The sequence below is a fragment of the Lontra canadensis genome, unplaced genomic scaffold, assembly GCF_010015895.1.
Source record: "Lontra canadensis isolate GAN:19392208 unplaced genomic scaffold, GSC_riverotter_1.0 scaffold39, whole genome shotgun sequence".
In the NCBI taxonomy this organism is placed as follows: Eukaryota; Metazoa; Chordata; class Mammalia; order Carnivora; family Mustelidae; genus Lontra; species Lontra canadensis.
In genome coordinates, this window is record NW_022631033.1 from 6,679,338 (window position 1) to 6,700,346 (window position 21,009).

General features: G+C 51.0%; 2 protein-coding genes across 2 annotated transcripts in view; both read right to left on the minus strand.

Annotated features, from left to right (window-relative positions):
• XKR5 (XK related 5) overlaps window positions 1-6,423 on the minus strand; it is a 32,188-nt gene extending 25,765 nt beyond the window's left edge. Inside the window, 2 exon segments of the mRNA XM_032869985.1 lie at window positions 726-906; window positions 6,385-6,423. Of these exon segments, the coding sequence (XP_032725876.1) occupies window positions 726-906; window positions 6,385-6,423 (220 nt within the window).
• A 2,485-nt stretch (window positions 6,424-8,908) lies between these two features.
• On the minus strand, window positions 8,909-18,135 carry DEFB1 (defensin beta 1). Its single transcript, XM_032869822.1, has 2 exons — window positions 17,890-18,135; window positions 8,909-9,160 (listed from the first exon to the last, which is right to left on the minus strand). The coding sequence occupies exons 1-2, from the start codon at window positions 17,948-17,950 to the stop codon at window positions 9,012-9,014; spliced, it is 210 nt and encodes a 69-aa protein (XP_032725713.1). The 5' UTR covers window positions 17,951-18,135; the 3' UTR covers window positions 8,909-9,011.
• Between the last annotated feature and the right edge of the window lie 2,874 nt (window positions 18,136-21,009).

Consider the following 21,009-nt stretch of genomic DNA (forward strand, 5'->3'; position numbering starts at 1 on the left):
GTGTTTGCCAAAAATCCCTTTTGGAGGCACATGCTTCCCCTTGTGTCACCCAGGGGCGTTGAACGCTGTCTGCACCCACAGCTTGGGTCTGGAGGTCACCCTGATTCAAAGGACACGGTGGTGAGGTAGGTCACTGCTTGCTTCCAAATACAGAGACTTGGTAGAACATTAGAGATGCAATAAAGCCAACAGACCAGGAACCAACTGCCACTGAAAAGACAGCTTGTTTCTCACCGATCCCAAGAGGAGGGGCCCACTGGGGAGGAAGCCCGGGCCAGTCAGGAGGCGGAGGGAGAGGGAGACTGTGGGCAAGGGCCTTCGCTGTGGTTTCCATGGCAAGGAGTCGGGGAAGCAGGGGAATGGGTTTAGGATTAGCTGGTCAGAGTGACGTCAGCAGTTGCCCTGGGGGACTCCTGGGACTCCGGCAGGGGAAGAGTGGCTGGAGTGGGAGAGCCCCACAGAGGAGGTAGGGGGCTGTGTGCTCTGGACTGGTTGGTTTGCATGTGAAAAGCTCCAGGGCCACTGTTTGCTGTGCCTAGGAGCTGACCAGCCCTGGAGGAGAGTCCCTCCGGGGTGAGCAAGGCCCCAGCATCGAAGCCTCCGAAGATGGGAGGTGAAAATGGAAGGTGAAAATCGTGGCCAGCACGCTGCTCTGGGGCGCCTTCTCTCAGCCATGCTTCTTGGTGCCTCTCAAGGGATGAAGCTTAATCCCCCCCCCTGCTGACCCGAGGGCCCGACCGGTCGCCAGAGCGCCGACAGGGAGGACATGGCTGCGTCCAGTCCCAGCTCAGCCCCATAGCACTCGGCCCCCGGAGCAGCCACGGCCCGGGCCCCATGTGTCCCAGAGGAGCGGCGCGTGGGACCAGCCCGCGTGGGACCAGCCCACGGCCAGCCGCACACAGTGCTCTGGGGGAGAAACCCGTGTTGGAGAGGTTGTAGCAGCAAACGGTGGTCAGTACAGACACTCGGCCTTGTGGACGGCCGGGAATCTCTGAGAGCTGACGGGTCCCCATCCCTCGGGATGTCCCATCTCTTCCGGAGACATCCTGCCTGGGCTCCTCTTTCTCTGTCACCCTGAACCGGGCTTTTCCCAGTTGCTGTTTCACCTGTGAAACTTTTAGTTGTACCTCAGCTTCACCATATTAGTGTTTTACTACAGTTTCCCCCCAGTCTCTGCTTCATCTCTCATTCAAGTGCCCTCACCTGCCGTGGGTCACATGTCAGCATGTGATGTTGCCCTTATGGAAGGTCCTGCCCTCTGGTGTTGCAGGTCATGCCTACGTCAGTTCTGCACCTGCTCCCACTTCTGTTCTTGCACTAGTGTCTGTCCTCATACCCCGTCTCCCAGTCCTGGTGCCTGACCTGTCACCCCATCCCCCATCCTAGTGCCTGACCTCTCACCCCATCCCCCTAGTCCCACTCTTGCTCTCTTTGACATCTCCTGGAGAAAGGGCTCCGTTGAATTGTTTGACACAATTTAGAGCCGTGCAACAGCCCCTAATTAAGAAAAGTTTGTTCAGCCAATTGGTTTTGGAAAAGTAGATAATGGCGAAGTGGTTATTCAGAGCTTTGGCTGTGAGGTCCTGAGAAAATCCGCCCGCCAGGACCATGCCGTTGGCCAGGGGGAGCCCGTGTTACCCTTGTGTGCCACTAGATGGTGCCCAAGAGGGTAAGCTTCTCATCCCGGCTCTCGGATCCTGGGTAGAAGGACCTGAACCTGCCCTTTTATGGGTTAACGAGGGAGGTGCAGGTGCTGGCTCAGAATTGCACAATGAGTCAATAGGCGGAGTTTTTAAGACCCAGGGCTTCCTCCTTTCAAAAGGAGATGTAAAAACGAATTGTAAATGCAGTTTACTATGGAGAGTCACAAGGGAAGGTCCTGATGGGGGTGCGGTGGGGGAGCTACCAAAGACTGGGGGCCGCGGAGGTAGCGCAGGGGCCGCTGTGGGGCCAGCCATCCCCCGCCCAGCTTCTGCTGCTTCTCCCCCCGCTCAGCTGGCAGGAGGGCTATTCGTTGGCAAGTAGAGAAAAAAGGAAAAGATTTTAAGAGATTCATATCGAAGCAACACAGGAACAATTTGTGCAATAGGTTTGAATTAGGGTATTTTTACTTTACAAGTTGTCATGTGGAATGAAAGCAGAAAAAGTTAATACTGCTGGGGGTAGACGCGGCCTTCCTGCTTGCATGAGCTGTGACCCCTCCCAGACCTGGAGGCAAAGCCTGGGCCCTGGGAGCTCTGGAAGGATTCATGGCTCAGAGCTGTGTCAGGATTTTAAGGATGTTTATGACCCTGTAGATTAAGGGACTTTAAGGTCCTCTTGATTGCTTTCTTTGTTGTGGCAAATGCCCAGTGATGTTGTTTATTAAAAAAAAAAAAAAAAGAATAATCATTGTGGAAATGATAAGATTTTGGTCTAAAATTCATGTCTGTCCTCTCTTCCTTCCTCTGTCCTTTTGTTTTTTCTTTTTTTCCCTCAAAATGACTTGATTATCTTTTCCTCATGTGTTACATTTTTTCTTCTTTAATAAGTTTTCATTTAAATTCCAGTTAGTTAATATATAGTGTAATATTAGTGTCAGTTGTATAATGTAGTGATTCAACACTTCCACACATCGCCCAGTGCTCATCACAGATGCACGCCGTCATCCCCATCACCTGTGTCCCCCCCAGCTCCCCACCCACCTCCCCTCTGGGGACCATCAGTTTGTTCTCTGTCGTTAAGAGTCTGTTTCTCGATTTGTGTTTCTCTCTCTTTTTTTCTCCTTTGCTCATTTGTTTTGTTTCTTAAATTCCCCATCTGCATGAGATCGTATGGTATTTGTCTTTCTCTGGCAGACTTATTTTGCTTAGTATTATAATCTCCAGCTCCATCCATGTTATCAGAAATGGCAAAGTTTCATCCTTTTTTATGTCTGAATAATATTCCATTGTGTATATATATACCACATCTTCTTTTTCCATTCATCAGTCAAAAAGGTGAAGAATCCGTGCAAAAAATGGGCAGAAGACAGGAACAGCCTTTGCTCCAAAGAAGTCATCCGGAGAACCAACAGATACATGAAAAGATGCTCAACATCACTTACCATCAGGAAAATGCAAATCATAAAACTGGAATGAACTATCACCTCACACCTGTCAGAACAGCTAAAATCAACAAATAAGAAACAACAGGTGTTGGCGGGGATGTGGAGAAAGGGGAGCCCTGTGCACGATTGGTGGGAATGCAAACTGGGGCATCCCCTTTGGAAAAAGGTATGGAGGTCCCGTAAAAAAACTAAAAATAGACCTACTCCAGGATCTAGCAATTGCACTAGTGGGCATTTACCCAAAGAACACGAAAACACTAACTCAAAGGAATACATGCACCCCAATGTTTATAGAAGCTTTATCTACAACAGCCAAACTACGGACACAGCCCCCGTGTTACAACACCTTCATGAAGCACATCTAGGTTTTACTATCTTGTCAGTCCACACTGTTTCATACACAATCACTCTTTCCCTTCAGATTCTCCTTTTCCCTTGTCGCCACTGACTACTGTGTTTTCGGGAAATTCGGCATCTTGCTATCTTTGTGGCGTCCCCGGGGGGTCAGCCCTCTGCAGAGCTGCACTATGTCACCCTCTCCTCTCCTGGTGGGGAGCGCACGCTTCCCGGATGTCCTGCTCCCTGCTTCTGTGGCAGGGGGTGACTTTCCAGGCTCAGCCATCATGGAGTTGTGACTAAAGAGGACACACATTCCCCTGGGGCACAGAGCAGGCACAGGGGAAAAACAGGAGAGCTTGGGGCTGTGCTGGCCGGGTACTCCAGATACCTACTGTTTGCATTCAAGGATCTGGATGGTTCTGGCAGGGACCCTGGGAATGGCTGAACTTAGGTCACCTCATTGTCTGTCACCACTGGCCACCTGCTGGGTGATAAGATATCAAAAAGATAGGGCCTGAGGGCTGTTGCCTCGGGTGGGGGCTGGTGGGGAGAGTGGGAGCCTAAACCCAATGTCTCAGGCCAGGGGTGGAGGAGGAAATCTCCACAGGGCCCTCCTGAGAACCAGCAAATGCAGCCCACGAGATGGTTAGGGAAGCATCGATCAGCAGCCCAATGGAGCAGAAATCTTGCTAATCTAGCAAAGTGTGTTCTTCTGGAAGAGAGAGAACATTGTGCACCGCCCCCCATCCAAACGACTGAGTAAGAAGAAGAAAGAGACTGCGGTGGGATCCCCTTCCCAGCCCTCACACACCCCCCAGCTCAGGGCAGCCTATGCACGGGGACAGGAATGTCCCATAGGACGTGAGACTGAAGTTTAAGAGAAGACAAACTACTTCTTCATAACCAAAGGAGATTCTTCAACAACCCAAAGTTTCCAAAAAGTTACGAGGTTGGACCAAGACACCATTAGTGGTTTTGGTTTGTGACCTGATGAGTCGATTCAAACCAGTGATATTTCACGGCTCACTTAGCATCCTTGGCATGATTTTAAGGGAGGAAAATCAGGGTCCAGGAGGTGGTGGAGAGGGGCTGAGACCGGCTCTCCTTCTATTCCCCACCACAAACGGCTTGCAAGGTCTTGCTCTCGTTCAGCTGTGATGGTTCTAGCTCTGTGACCTTCTGAGCCTCCGACGACAGGTGACATCTCTTTCCTGCACACATACTCTGATTCAGCGCTGAGTCAGACCCTGCCTGTCATGGATGGAGTCTTCAACCCACAGAGGCAGAAAAACCAGCTTGTTAGTGAGCCAGGCAGACGAAGTGGTGGACGGCTGCTGAGTCAGCACTAGACTTAAGTCATCTCCCCAAATGCTCCTGTCAACCCTGGGGGTACATTTATTCAGCTAGGAAAACTCCTCAGGTATTTTGGGGGGCACAGAATGAGTCATTCCTCCCCCTGTCCCTTTTTTGTTAAATGCTGAGCCACAATCTCCAGGGACCCATGACACCCCGTGGGGTTAAGGAACTGAGAGCAACAGCAAGGAGCCATGGAGAAGAGAAGGGGTTGCCCGCGGCATCGACCTTTCTGGGGCACCGTGGTGGGCTTCTCTTGAAGGAGGACCCCTTGCTGGTTTGGGAGAACCCAAGGAAGATGGGCGTGGATAAGGACCCGCATCCCCATTCTGCTCATCCTCCTGAGCATTTTCACAGTCACCCAGCCCTCACCTGCCCGCGGGGCACCTGACCCCCGGGGAGCCAGCTGCGGGAAGAACAGGTCTCTACCCTCCGTCCAGTGGCGGCTCTGTGAGCATGGTAGCCTGCAATGCCAGCCCTGTGGGGAAGGCTGGAGGGCCTCTCCTGCTCTGCTGAGCCTGGGGCTGGCTGCCAGTGGAACCCGAGTTCTAGGAGAAGGACATCGCCGATTTCTGGTCAGAAGCCTTGGCAGCATCCAAAAGAGGCAACGCAAAGCAAAGGAGCGCACAGAACGCCAACAGCCACGGAAACTTCCCAGAAGGCAGAGCCCAACCGGGACAGCCAATCAGCCCACGGGCCAGCGAGGGGCATCTCCTAAGTCCCCTCTGGGTTGTGACTAGACATGCTGTTCTTGACACCAAGCGTTCTGTCTTCTTCCCTGAGATGGTCAGTCAGGTGCAGCCACCTGGAGATGGGGGAGAGGCTCAAGGCAACAGAACGTACCATGTACATGTACCTCAAGACAGGAGGCCCAGCACACCACACAGGGGCACACGGAGACAACACAGTGGCCAGGAGGCATGATGCAGGAGGGCGGGGAGAGCACTGCTTTTATTGGAGTTTCTGAGGAAAGGCAAAGCAGGGCAGGATTCCCAGTTTGGGGACTGGCTTGTTTGAATAATTTTGGAAGGCTTGAGGCTAGATGGGTAGCCTCTAGTCAGCTGGTATCTTGCCTTGGGATGACTAAGGCAGACAAATGTGGTCTCCTGGGGTGCATGGGCGAGACGGAAGAGTGTGGCTCTGCATGAGTTACCTTACACATGGAAAGCATGCTCCTTGCAGGGGCTTTACTCTAAGAATCAGCTAGGAAGGTTTTCTGTTTGTTTGCTTGTTTTATTTTTCATTTTTTTAAGATATCAAAACATAATAAGCAGAAAATAACATATATACAATACGACATTTAAATCAGTGGACTTTGAGTATAGCAGATTGCCTTCCATAATGTGGGTGGGCCTCATCCAATCAGTTGAAGGCCCTCTTTTTTTTTTTAAATTTTAAAGATTTTATTTATTTATTTAACAGAGATCACAAGTAGGCAGAGAGGCAGGCAGAGAGAGAGAGGGAAGCAGGCTCCCTGTCGAGCAGAGAGCTCGACACGGGACTCGATCCCATGACCCCGAGATCATGACCCGAGCTGAAGACAGCGGCCCAACCCACTGAGCCACCCAGGTGCCCAGTTGAAGGCCTTCTTAGAACACACTCACCTCTCCAACAATGACTTCTAGCAGACAGCCTCTGGACATGAACGGCAACTCTTTCCTGCATCTCCAGCCTGTCGGCCCACCTCCACTAGCTTTTGGACCCTCCGAGTCTCTGTAATTGTGTGAGCCAATTCCTCAAGTCTTGCCTGATGTACACACATGCACATCCTGTTGGGAGACCACTGACTGATACAGAAGCCTTAACTCTGAAGACCACCACATGCACGAGGAGCTTCAGTTCCCTCCTGTTTATTCCTCTTTTTTTTTTTTCTTTTTGGAGGAAAGCCTGGAGTAGAGTATTACAGGACCCGTCAGGGAAACCTGTGACAAAATCATGAACGGCTACCACGTCTTAGCACCCATCAGAACAAGAATGCTTCTTCGCCTCCCTGCCGTTCCATTACAGATCTGTCGACCAGACTGGGGGACGTGCCCCGGGGACCCATGAGCCACAGGGTCAGGACGGTGCACTGTCTCCAAAGGAGGCTGTGTGATTTTACTATCAAAAGCTGAAGCAATGCTAGAGTGTATTTTCTTAAAAGATTTTATTTATTTATTTGAGAGGGAAAGAGAAGGAAAGAGGGCAGGAGAAGAGGAGAGGAAGAAGGACAAGCAGACTCTGTGCTGAGTGCAGAGTCTGATGTGGGACTCGATCCCAGGACCCTGAGATCACGACCTGAGCTGAAATCAGGAGACACCCGGGCGCCCCTCGGGTGTATTTTGTGCAGTGTATGACCTCCCCGCTTCCTCTGAGGTACGTCTGTGACTGGGGTAGGCACCGGCAGGAGGATGAGGCAGCTCCTATGCGGGGCGGCTGACAGCAAGCCTGAGCAGTGATACATGGTACCCTCTCCTGCGGATGTGGATTGCGGTGTCTGGCTTCAGCCACACGCTGCAGAGATGGTGAAGGTCCTCGCCAGTTATTTCTTGCTGACGTGCAAGTCATGCCCGAGTCCAGCGCCCACGGTATTGTCATGACAGGCTCCTGGGCAGGTGCACCGAGGGCGGGCCAGTCCCCATCAGCCACAGCATCCTCACGGGCACCAGGAATTAGAAGGCGGGAGCTACTCCTCAGAAGGCGAACCGTGCAAAACCGATCTGCTTCAGGGGACATGCCTCAGTCAGGGCGCTCAGCTCGGTGACCAGCTCCCTCCTTCCTTAGGGACAGCCACGACAATTAAGCTGGACCCAGGACAGTGTGTGGCGCTCACTCAAATCAGCACTTGCTTTTCAGCTAAGCAGACGCTATCAGAGGAGCCAGATGTTGGCCCTCGCAACTGTTCTGAAGTCTGGTGGATTGTAGACAGCGGCGAGCACGCGCCTGACTCTTGGGCCATCTTCCCTCCACGGTGGCTCGGGCAGAATCATCCACATTCTCATGCAAGCCAAGTGGGGGCTGAAACGGTGGGAGAAGGGTGACACATGTGCATCCCGGGGAAATGAGGAGAAGTGGGCTAGCTTGGCTTGTCCTGTTCAGGTGCAGGAGGGAGCAGCGGCAAGGGCATCATCACGGGAGGACGGGGTTTGGGTGGTACCGGCGGGTCCGAAAGCGCAGGCAGGGCGGGGGTTGGAAAGGTTCAGAGGAGTTTGGAAATGGATGGAAAAGCTCGGAGGAACTCAGAGGCATGACACTGGGAGGGGTGGGGGGGTTGGCAGGAGCAGATGAGAATGTGCTCAGCTGCTTTCCCTTAAAAGGGGCAGTCAAGAGTGCCACCCCCGTGGCCTGGGGGCTCCGGGGCCAAATGTCCAGGTGGAGGGGCTGCAAAGATCGTGCTTGTCTTTCTGGTTCTGGGACTGCTGTTTCCAGTGCCGGTGCTGCCGGAGGCCTGCCCCTCCCCCCTTTTCTGTGACCGTTTCTGGCCTCTCTGTGGCTGGGAATCCATGAGCGGTCGCTTTTGGTCCAGCGAAGAGCTCCTGGCAGGGCAGGGAAGATCACCACAATCTTGGAAACCAAAGAATGTGAGATAAACACAGAATGTGGGCTTTTGCTTTTTTTTTTTTCCCTGCCGGAGGAACTGGATCTTGGGAAACCCAAACCTTGGCTGTCCGAAGTATGAGGGCTTATCTGGGAACCTGTCTTTGATTAAACATCCAGAGGAATGCTCCCAGGGAGGACTTCCCATATCTTGAACAGGGAAGCTGACAGCATGCCTGAGGTTTCTTTTCAAAATAGAACACTCCTGAGGAGAAGTGAACACTTCCTTTCAGGGGAAGGGAGAGGCCCTGCACATGGGCCCTGCAGATGGGCTGTTTTCACGGAACAGGCTGCTCAGACCGCTGAGTGTGGGGCAAGCTGCCGCGTGGACGAGGAAAGGCTTTGCCTGCCTCATCCTCTCCTTGTGTGTCCTTGGTCTCACGGGCGCCCTCCACGTTGCCCACACCTTGGCCTGGCAATGACCAGACACGGCTCAGCTCTGGTCAGCAACCCCAGCCCTGTGCAGTGTAGGCCCTGTGGCCTGGCCCATCTCTGCTCCTGACCCCCATCCCCTCTCAACCTCTTCCAAAAGGAGACAAGATTCACTCTGGTCTGAAAGAGGTATGCTTAAAAAAAGGTCTTCCTTTATTAAAACAGTGGTTACAAATACTTCGTTGGACTTCCCCATCCTTTCTCCGTCGCACCCAGCTCAGAGTCAACGCATGCAGCACTTGGCCTTCCCGCCGTAACAGGTGCCTTCCGACCTGGTGAAGAGCGGGCAAGGGGAGAAGTTACAGGTGCCTCCTTTCCTGGCACACATGTAGTGGTCAGACCTCTGGCCAAGACCACTGAGAAAGCCTGCACCTGTAAGAAGGGAAAGGAAACGCTTCAGACTCGTGGCTTGTGGCCATGGTGATTTTAGAACATTTGGTAAAGTGACTCTTTGAAAGCACTGCGAAGCATTTTCTCTTTCAAGACCTGGCAGAGTCTGAGATCTGTGCCAGCCGTGGCCCAGCGGAAGCCGACGATGGGCAGCGGGCTGGCTTCTGAATGTGGTTTCCTCTGCCCAGAGAGCTTGAAGGTGTGCAAGGATTTCAAGTTAGTCCCCAGATAAGTATTTTATCACATAGTACTTTTGCCCGAACAAGGCTGGAGTACATTCCTGACCCTGGGAGCTCTCCTCAACTCCCCGCACTCCCGTGCTGCCTCGGGATGCCAACCCCTCAGACCAGAATCCCTGCTCCCCCATCTCTCTTACCGCCATCTTCGCTGAAATCTGTTTTCCTTTTGGGGCAGGTTGAAAGTATGGCTACCCTATAATGCTTTCCCGGTTTGTCCACTTGGAATTTATTCTGCCTTCTTCCTGATATCCCAGAATCTCATAATCAGAGGGTTTCTGGACTAGTCTTCTACTCTGTGCAGTAGCTGCCCTACAATATTCCCAGTCAGTGGGGACCAAGCTACTGTTTTGCTTGCCTCTGTTGATAGGTCTTATGGCCCGAATGGTGTCCCCTTCCCCAGAATGTAAGTTGATGTCTTCACCAGCCAGCGCCTCACAATGTGACTGTGTTTGGAGGTTGGGCCTTTCAAGACGTGATTAAGGTTAGATGAGGTCATAAATGTCATCTCTAATCCACTAGGACATAGATCCTTATAAGAAGAAGACATTGGGACACATAAAGGGATGTGTACACACAAAGGAAAGGCCATATGAGGACAGGAGAGTAGGCAGCTATCTGTGAGCCAAGGAGAGAGGCCTTGGAAGAACCCTAACCTGCTGACACATTGACCTTGAACTTCCAGCCTTCAGAACTGGGAAAGGGTTAATTTCTGTTGTCAGGGGAGACCACCCTGTGCCCGTTTGCTATGGCCGCTCCAGCTGACAAACACAGCAGGGCATCACCAGCCTGGGGAACAGTCCATTCTGATGTCATGCCTATTGGAGAGATGGTTCTCATACCATTGGAATTGTCTCTTATTTAATCCATATCCCTGTTACAGCTGCCTCACCTGACCTAGGACTGTGGGTGCCTGATGACTGGATATTTGTCAATGTCTGGGGACACTGTGGGTTGTCACAGCTCTGGGGTATGTGGGGTGGACATTACCGGCATCTAGTGGGTGGAGGCCAGAGGTGCTGCGGGAGACCAGTGATGCGCAGAACAGAGAGTTATCTGGCCCCAAATGTCAATAGCACCAAGGTTGAGAAACTGTGATGTAGATCAGTGGTTCTCGAGGCTGCATACACATTTAATCACCCGGGATACTCTTAAAAATATAGACTGAATTGCTCTGCAGTGGCGGTGAGCTACTGGCATTTAAATAACACCCCATAGAAGCGTCTAATGTTCAGTAAAGAATTGAGAATTGCTGGACCACTGGTTTTCAAATTTTAGTCAGAACTAAGGGTAAAGAATGCCCTTCTCGAGGCTGGGAGCAGACAGGAAGGAGAGCATAGACAACTCCTTCTACCATTATAAAACATGAAAATTATTAGGAATTTAAAAACTTGAATAATTCATGGAAATAGAAAAACTGTAAATATTTTTCTATTCTTATATTCATATAGAAAAAATAGAACAGCTCTTGAACAAACGTAAAAATTTAGTTGCGATAAAAAAAACTCTTAGAAAAATACAATTCACTAAAATATACAAATAAGAAACAGAAAATATAAATAGTCTCATAATGATCCAAGAAACTGGGTCCATAAGTGAGACTCTGGGCCAAGATGGCTTCATTAGCAAATCCTATCAAGCAACATATAAGAAATAGTGTCTACAGAGCACACTGGTTTTCAGAATAACAAGAGAGAGAACATTCCGTAGTTTATGGTGTGGTGCCAACTTGGTCTTAATTGCACCATCTAAAAAGATCAGCAATGCAAGGAAAGAAAAGGAAACCTATAGCTCAACCTCTCTGATCTTCAAAGAGGCTAAGATCCTATACAAAATATCAGCAAACAGAATAAAACCAAGTTCAGTATATTTCACAAAGTTAAGCTTTCATTCAACATTTGAAGGTCAGTCAATGCCTATTAACAGTTCAAGGAGATAAATCATGATCATCCCAACAGGTGCAGAAAAACATTGGAAAAATTCAACTCTGAGTAATGGTAAAAAGTTTTTAACAAACAAGAAACTGGAGAGAACTTCCTTGCTTCCTTGATCGCATAAAGAAAAATCTACAGATGCCTCTTACCAGCAGTACACTTCATGCTCAAACACTGAAATCTTTTCATCTGAGATGGCCAATAAGACCAGCATAATGACTGTCGGCAATTGCACTGAATGTTCTACTTGAGGGTACCAACCATGGGAGGAACAGAAGGAAAACAGAAGGAGAAAAAAAAAAAATATATATATATATAGGTTGAAAAGGAGGAAATAACATTGTCACTATTTGTAGGCATTATGATTATATGCAGACAGTCCAGAAGGAATTAATAAAAAAGTTTAACTATTTTGCTGTATATAAGATCAATATAAAACTCAATTTTACTTCTGTGCATTAGCAACCAACAGATAAAATGAAATTAAAATATATCACCATATTGAAATATCAAATGCTTAGTTATAAATCTAAGAAAATACGATACTCCTGTATATAAGAAATACAATATTCTTTGATGAGTTCTAGAAGAACAAAATAAATGGAAATGCTATGTGTAAGCACTGGAAGATTAATTATTTTTCAAATGTTAATTTCCCCCCAAATTAACCTGTAAATTTCACTCCATAACATGAACATATCAAGAGATTCTTGACAAGCTTATTCTAAAATTTATGTGGGAATTCAAAGGACCAAGAATAGCCAAGACACTCTTGGAGAAGAAGGTCGGAGGACTTGCTTTACTGGATTTCGAGGCTAATTATAGATCCACTGTAATTAGACTGTTTGGTAAAGACAAAAGGACAGATGTACAAATGGAACAGGAAGGATGAAGAGTGCAGAAAGGGACCTATACCTGTGTGAGGAATCAAGCTCCCTAGGAGAGCGGTGTGGTGGGGAAGGGAAACGCTCCCCTTAGAGCTGGTTCTGTGACGATTGGAGATTCATGTTAAAAAAAAAAAAAACTTTACACTTAACTCACACATTAAAAACCATTGCAAAATGGATTATAAGTCTAAATGAAAAATGAAAAATAATGAGTCATCAGAAGACAAAGTTGTAGACTTTCTTCATGCTTTGGGGGTAAAAAAAGTTTTCTTAAGATACAAAAGGGATTGCCTATAAAGGGAAAGATAGGACACATTTAGCCACATTATAATCATGATGCAAACTTCTGTGTAAGGAGTTTCCATCAGGAGAGAAAAATCATAGCACAAGGGAGGAGAAGAGATTTGCAATGTTATAGCTGACAAAGGGCTTACTTGAAGAATACACAAAGATCTACTACAGATCATTGAGAAAAATATAGATAATCTGATAGAAAATAGAGACATGTAGTTTCACATATCATAAAAGCTTTCCAAATGGCTGGTAGCTGTATACAAAGTGTTCGACTTAGCGTTTCTCAGGAAAATGCAAATTAAAATTCCAATGAGATACCACTACACTCACCAGACAGCTAAATTTTAAAATGATTGACAATGAGAAGTATTGGCGTGGGTACGGAGCCGTGAGAAATGTCATCCACTGGAGAATGGTGTGGCATCATCTATCAAGATTACAGATTTCTTGCGCTATTATCTATCTACCTACCTATCATAATCAAACATGAGCATATGCTAGGGCCCACAACATCCCCTTCTTCCTGGTAACTAGCCAACTGAAAGGCACACACAAACCAAGCTGTATTATTCAGCATGCGTATTAACATGGTAAAAGTCTAAGAAATATGGGAAGTTATTACCACAAGAGTCAAGCCCAGGGATGGGTGACTGAGAAGCCTGGAGAGATATTTCTTAGGTGCCGGCCGAGTCCTGCTTCTTGACCTAAACCCTGGTCACAGGCTACTTGTTTTATAATTCATTAAGCTGCACATTCCTGGTTTATGCACTTTTCAGGATGTGTGTAATACTTTGCAGTTAAAGAAAGAGAAAACTAAGAGTTACTTCTGAAAAAGTCATCTGCCTATTCCCAGAGCTGTGACCACCCCGCACGGGATGGGTCCTGTTCCCTCTTCGGTCTGCTTCTGTGAGCTCGCTGCCTGACAGCTCCATGAGTGACCCACACCTCTCTTCTCCCCCGCTCTCCCAAGGGTAACTACATGTCCTTGGACTTGGTGTTTATTCCCGCCGGTGCTCACAAAGCTGGCCTGAGGCCAGCGATCCCGCACATCCCGTCGGGCCGCTGGAGCGCACACACCAGAGGAATGTGGCAGAGGAGACCCGTTTCAAGGCAGGAACTGCTTTTCCCTGGTGGGAAAGCAGGTCTGTGCCAGTTTCGGTGCTTGCGGAGAAAATAGGGACTCTTTCCAATGTACATTTATTGAGCCGTACACAGCTGGATTGTCCAAAACCCTGCCTCAGTGCAGCTGCAAACCAGCTGTCGGTGGGGGTGGGGGTTGTGGGAAGAACCATAACTGGTGTCGGTTGAATGAAGGACGGTTGGCTTCAGTGGCGGGAAACTCGGAAACTCAGTAGGAAATGGGTGCCAGGGGTTCAGTCACGGAAGTGAACAGGAGGGGGAAAGACTGGTTCTGGGCAGTGAGCACAGGAAGCGCTGAACTTTTAGGGTCATCGGAAAATCTGCAGGAAGCAGGGACCACACCGTTCCGTGTTACTGCCTTGGAATATGACCTGCACAGGCAGATGCTGGTGGCCGGGGAAGAGGAGGGGGGACGGCGTAAAGGTCAACACAGAGGGAGATCTTAGACTTCGCATAGAGGAGCCACGGAGAGAGAATTTCTTAGCGAGCCTTTCAGAGAAGCGGGGACAGGGCGGGGGGCAGCGGAGAACACGGGACTGGAAGTGTGGTGAGCAGGTTGCTAGCGGACCTCGCTCTCGGCCATTCTGCTCCAAGTGCGGGCACCGAGGTTCCCTTTGTGTCATACAATCAGAGCTCCTAGTGAGGGAGCTGGAAGATAAAACTGGAGAGCTGCTGACTAAAATTATAAATTTCTTAGGTGCAAACACAGACACTCAGAGCCCAAGGAGAACGCGGTCTGGGTTTCCACAGCGCTGGCCGCCGAGCCCCACGCCCTCCGAGAGGCGTCCAGGGACCCGGTGCTGGGAAGCCGGAGAGCCTGGTCTTACGGGCAGAAACAGCTCATCAGAGCCCTCTGGGCCTCAGCAAGTCAACTGAGGCTCCTTCCCGCTCGGGACAGGGTGGTGGTTGGTGTCATGCTGGGGAAGGGCTGCCCCAGAGGCCGTGGGGCGTCGAGACAGAGGCTGCTTGTTCACTTTGGAGGCTGCTGCGCTTGAGCCATCCGCGCAGGCTAGAGAAGACCCGACCTCATCTCCAGGTATCTTCTGCTTCTTTGTTCCTTTTTTAAGATTTTATTTATTTAATTTAGAGGGAGGGGGAGAAAGAGAAGCAGACTGCCTGCTGAGTGCGAGCCCGATGCGGGGCTCGATCTTGCGACCCTGGGCCATGACCTGAGCTGAAATCAAGAGTCAGGCCCTTAGCCCACCCAGGCGCCCCTCCCTGAGTCTTCTGAAGCTCTCTGGGGACAAAATCACACATGTCGTGAGGTGGTTTTCAGAGACACGCTTCTCTCGGCTGGCACGCTCCACGTGTGGTGTTCTGTGGGCACAGCTCAGTTTCCCATATGAGGCTGACCACATGCTTCTGGGAGGTCTGGTTCGGCGGCCGCAGGGCCCTTGTGTCTGAGGCAAGGGGAAACATGTTTTTCTCGATGGGACCCAGAGGCCATGGCAGACACATTCCTGGTGGCTGTTGCCAGAGGTCAGACTGGAGGAAGGAATTCAGGCTAGCAGGTTGGGGTGGGGATCCCAGAGTGAGACACTCAGGTGTGGACAAGGCAGGGCAGACTCTGAGGGTCACGGGATGAATGAGCAGGCATCATTTTGGCCAAACCTTCATTTTGAAGGTGGGGAAACTGAGGCCCAGGCGGCCAGGAGTGCCCACAGGGTCCCAGAAAGAAAGGAAGGAGGGTACCAAGGAGTGGCCCGTGCCTCTCTCAGTGGGTTTGGTTGGTTTTGCTACAGGGAAGGGATAACCACCAGGGAACGTTCTCCCCGCGTTCCCAGGGCCACTTTGCTCTCCCCTGATCAGCCTCACGCTGCATAGCTACACCTCCCCACAGCAGCAGGCAGATAGGCACCCATGACAGCTCACTGCCTCTGGGCCTAAAGTATGGCTTCATTTTTTGTGTTCTTAAGACACAAATCTGAATTTTATGTGACACATCCTGAGTTTCTAATGTCAAGAAGGAAGTAAAAAAAATTTTTTTAAATACCGTGGACACCAAAATGACTTCCATCTTTCCTTCACTTCTCCGTCCCTTAAGAGAGCCTTCCTGGCCCCTCCAGGCCCGGTCAGTCCCCTTGTCACGCGATCCCTTAGCACCCTGTACTTAATGGCATTTCACAACACAATAGTAATTAGATAATTAATTATAAAATTGGGTTTCTTGCCATGCTTTGCTTCTAGAATGTCAGGCCATGCTTTCAAGGGCTGTGGTTTCCTGGCTCTTCCCCTTTTCCGGGGCATTTCCTGCACACAGTAGCTATTAACTAAATGTTTGTGGAGTCAGTGAGCGAGCAGCCCTAAATGATCCTGACTTCGAAATCCCTCGGCTGGGCTCTCATCCAGCTGATGCAGGGGACCGAGCTGTCTTGCCGTTTGGACATCATTCCATGTTCACAGAAATAAGATTTGTATAAGATAAAAGGGGCAACCCCCCCTTTTTTTATAGAGATAGAAACTGCTAAAAGAGAGTACCCAGTCATGGTTTCCTGCAGGGACCATGCAATCGTCATTCGCCTTGGGGCGTGTGGGCCTGGTTCCCCCTGGGGTGAGCAGCCGAGCTCTAATGGCTTTCCCAGAAAAGGGAATGAACTGATCCCCTGTGAGGGCTCAGGGTGAGTCACGGTGCGAGGCTGGGACCCGAGCAGCACTTTCTGGAAGCAGCCCTCAGCTCCTTTCTTCCAATAAACTTGGTCCCATCCCCGGACTGGGAACCAGTGTTGTGCAGACAGGACTTGCGTGTTGTCAGAGGACAGTGTAGGGTAGCTTCTCCTGGAAGTTTCTGAGCGAATCCTGGGTATACTCAGCGTTCAGTCACGTTGTAGCTAATATTTCTGTATGGAAGGACCAGTAAGTTCAGTCATTCCTGTGTATCCTCAGAAACACTTCCACATTCTCTGCTTTGAATGAGATGCTCACAGTCCCGTGTTGAGGGGATCAGCCGAACTCTTTAAGTTCAATAGTGGCTCTCAGGCTTTTCTGAGCTTGAGGTGAACTGCAGCCAGAAATTTTGCAGAGCCTATGGCCCCAAATGCACACCTGCCCGTGTGGCTGGAGTCAGAGCATGGTAAGAGCACGGACGCTCACTGTGCGGCATGCACTCCTACTTTCGGTTCTTTGAGAAAACCGTGGTGGCGACTCTCTAAGCCGATTTCTCCACCCCTCGAATGGGTTCCCGCTAGAAACTTAAAACTCTACCTTAGAATACTTTTGCACCCAGTTTCCAGATGGGGGGACTGAGTTGTACTTGGAGAAGATGTAGCAGATCTGTATGATGCAGAAAAGCACCGTCGGATCTTTTAGGGAACTTGGGAACAGAATTCATGCTCTAAGTGACCCCCCACCCGACCCGCCATGGCCCCCTCGTTCTGCGGATGAGACAGCTGAGGCCCTGGATGTAGGATTTGCCCGAGGCCACGACAGAACATGTCCCCCAGTTGCTTCCACCCGCAGAGTCCCACCTGCCCTTACACGTCTGTTCTGAGCCGGGGGAGCTGGTGTCTTCTGGCCCGACGGAGACCTCCCTCCTGTGCCCTGGGCAGATTTCCCACTCCGCAGACCACGTGAGGATTTCCCAGGGAGGATCGAAGACCACCCGTGCACCCCAGACTGCCCGCGCATGAAGTGAGTCAAAGGTGCAGGGTGAGCTGGCTTTGTGGGAGGGGCAGGTGGCACCTGCTTACAGCAGGCCACCTGCGAGGCTCCACCCAGGGACCGGGGTGAGCCCCAGCTGGCAGCCTACACCTCTCGCCCCTGGATGGGAAGCCGGACCCTCGATGCGAGGAGCCACACTACAGGGGGAGTCCGTAGTCCCCCTTCCGCTGAGGATGATTTCTAGAAGTCCGAGACAAAGATGAAGACAGGGGATGCTGGAGCTGCCTGAGACCAGCCCCGTGTCCCTGTCCAGCACCGAGGGCATGGAGCCCCCAGGATAGTCAGGGAGGGAGGCTTGGGTCTGCCTCTCCTGCAGCTGGGCTGCCCAATGGGCCGGGGAGAGTCAGCCTGGGGTGCTCCCAGCACGCTCGTCCCTAAGGGTCGGGGGATAGCCCCAGGCCCAGGCTCAGCAGTCCTGCCCGATGCGGTGTCCCCGAGCCAGCCACTCAGCCCTGGGGATGCTTTTCTGCTGCCCCAACCCCAGGCCCCAAGACGCAGCTGTCCTTAAACTCAGCCCCCCAATTCCTGGCCCCGAGGGGCTAGAGCAGGGTCGCACAGCTCACCTGGAGCCAGGTGGGAGGAGACGAGGCACAGAATCAGCAGCAGGAAGGAGAGAGCCCTCATGGTGGCTGGCAGGCCGGGCTGGGATGCCCGGGGAAGGCAGAGAGGCTCCTTGGAGGCCGAGCTGACAGAGGCCAAGCTGACAGAGGCTTCCAAAGCCGGGAGTGTCTCCGTATTTATAGGGCGGCACTTGCACAATAGCAGAGGTGATCTGAAGGGCGGTGTCGCAATCCGGAGTGAAATTCTAATAAACCACCCCTCACGTCGTTTGCCCTGAGTAGTCCGGGAGTCACGTCCACACACTTTTCTCTGTCCAGCTGCGGCTGGATTCAGCTCTCAGCCCAGAACACCCCCAGTTGGCTCCTCTGACTGGTTCGGTTTGGTTTTTGAGGCTGGGCAATGCAGGTGGGCTTCCTGAAGGAGGCAGCCCAGGCTAGCAGGCCAGTGGTGGGACAGCTTAGAAAGCTGGAGGAGGTGGCCTCGGGGGAACACTGCGCAAGGGGCTGCCCAGCCCCCAACCCAGCCGTGCGAGTCTCTGTCGCTGAGCCGTGTTCTCTGTGCCATGGTCCCAGAGGACACCCTCATCCCTGACAAAAGTCCAGCCGCCTGCTTTTCACTTAACCTTCAGGGTGGAATTTTCTTTCTCAAAATTCTCTGCTCCTGGGGTACATGCTCTCCTTGACTAACCAATGCCAGCCCTTCCTCCCTCCTCCTTCTTCTTTCTAATGTGTGTGTCTCGCACATCTTTTTAAATCTATCAGCCTCTTCTATCACTTAATGGTTTTTTTCATCAAGACTTTATTTTTTTAGAGCAGTTGCTGGTACACTGCAAAATTTAGGAGCAGGTACAGAGGTTTCCCATCTACTCCCTGACCCCCTCTCCCCTACTCCCTGACCTCCTCCTCAGGGGGCATACTTGTTACCACTGACGAACTTACATCGACACATCGTTAGCAGCTGGAGTCCACAGTTTGCATTAAGGTTCCCGCTTGGTGTTGTGCATTCTAGGGGTGTGGACAAAGGTATGATGAGACACATTCACCATCACAGTGTCACGCAGAGTAGTATCTGTGCCCTAAAAATCCTCGGGGCTCCACCTCTTCATTCCTCCCTCCCCCTAACCCCCTCAACCATTCTTTCCTGTCTCCATAGCTTTGCCTCTTCCGGAACATCCTATTGGTGGAAGGAGACCCTATGCAGCCTTTCCAGACCGGCTTCTCTCACCTGGGGACGTGCATGGAAGGTCCCTCCATGTCTTCTCATGCCTTGATAGCTCATCTCTCCTTAGTGCCTCACAGCATTCCAGTGTCTGAGTGAACCACAGCGTACATCTCCGTCCACTGACTGAGGACATCCTGCTTACTGCCAGGCTTTGGCAATGATGACTGTAGTTGCATAAACACCTGTGTCAGGTTTTTGTGTGGACATCAATTTTCAGCTTGTGTGTGTGAATGTCAAGAAGTGCTATTGCTAGATCGTATGGTAGGAGGTTATTTCGTTTTATTAGAACCTGCCGAGCCGTCTTCCAAGGAACCTGCGCCATTTTGCGTTTCCCCAGTGCTGAGTTCCCGTTGCTCCACATCCTGGTCAGCATTTGCTGTTGTCGGTGCTTCCAGATCGGGGCCACTCTCGCAGGTGGGGAGGACCGGCTCCTGTTCTAATTTGCATTTCCCTGATGACCTGTGGTGTGGAGCATCTTTTCCTCTCAGGCCTTTCTCTTTTCCAACTGGACATCTGTTCCTAGGAAGTTGTCCACTATGGCTTCCCAGGAAGCGAGCCCCTGGTGTGGCCTCTGGGAGTCCATAGGCCTGGTTTCCAGACGGGGCTGAGTCTTCCTGAGCTGCAAGGATTGGAGTCTCCAGCCCTTGATTGTCAGACTGGGGCGTTGTGTTAGCTGCTATCTGAGGATCTCTCAAGTTCTCATCAATTCTAAAGATGTTTTAAATGTTCTCTTTATTATTAATTTTTATAATTCTACAAACAACTCTCCTAATGTCTTGGTAAGTGTTCTTATTTGTGAGCAACAGAAGCAGCTCTGACTGACTAAGCAAGAGAGGAGTTTCCGAGAGGGCAGTGGGTAGCTCTCGGGATCAATGCGGGGGCTGGAGAACCTGCTTGGAGCTCAGCTTCCAGGAAGAGTGTCCGACCTATGCCACAGATCTGGTCTGAGGCAGCCCATGTGCTGTGGCCGCTCTGCAGGAGACACCAGGAGCTGGTCTTCACCACCACCGGCAGAGTCCCATCTATACCAAAGCAGCACCTTCTGGCTACTTCCATGGCGGGCCTGCCAGAGAGAAAGACAGAGGGACAGAGGCACACATAGACTGAGAGATAGAGAGATAGGTGGAGGGGAGGTTGGCATCAGGAGTCCCCTTTCCCTGCCCCTCCCACCCTGAGCCCCACCACTGGTCCCACTGTCCCACCAGCCCTGGGCCTGGTTGGCAGAGCCTCAGTCATAGGACCAGCTGCAAGGGAGTCTGGAAAGCAAGACCCTCACATACTCAGCATCTGCGGAGGGGAGGGCCTGTGTCTGATGGGGGAAATGATGGCTACATGAATGTTTGAGCAGAAGGAGCTTTAGGTTTCCCTAGAGGCATAAGTGAACCGAGCGACCAGGAGGTGTAAGGATTATTAGTAAGTGAGGAGAGAAGTAATGGGGGGGGCAGGACGGCCGATAAGACATGTGATATTAAGGCCACAGGGGACACGCAGAGCTGAATTGCGGGGGGCACTTGGGAAGGCAACGGCCGGAGTTCCCCAGGCGGGGGATGTGGACGCAGGGGTGTTCATACCCCACACCCTCCCTCACTAGGAGCTGCTCCACGCAGGAGGTGTTCGGGAAGGTTGTTGGGTTGTGCTGCCTGGTGGCAGAGGGGAGGGTGTCAGCTCTCGGAAGGCAGGGGATTTGCAGAAAAATGGTAAAGGGGGCTGTGGTAGTGAATGAAACCTGTAGGGAAGGAAGGTTTTTAAACAAATCCCAGAGAAGACAGACATTTAAGGGAGCACGAAAGAAAACCAGGAGAATGGGGGTGGGAGTCAGGGAAAGGAGCATTGCGGGGGTGACCAAATGCAGAAAACTTTGTACGGGAACAAAGCATTCCAGAGTGTCTACTGGGTTTGCC

Bases quoted from the DNA above. Each gene is read 5' to 3' on its own strand.
- DEFB1 (XM_032869822.1), bottom strand. From the start codon at position 17,950: ATGAGGGCTCTCTCCTTCCTGCTGCTGATTCTGTGCCTCGTCTCCTCC. The intron at 9,161-17,889 runs GTGAGCTGTGCG...CCCTTCTTACAG, and splicing joins CTCCTCCCACCTGGCTCCAG to GTGCAGGCTTTCTCAGTGGT.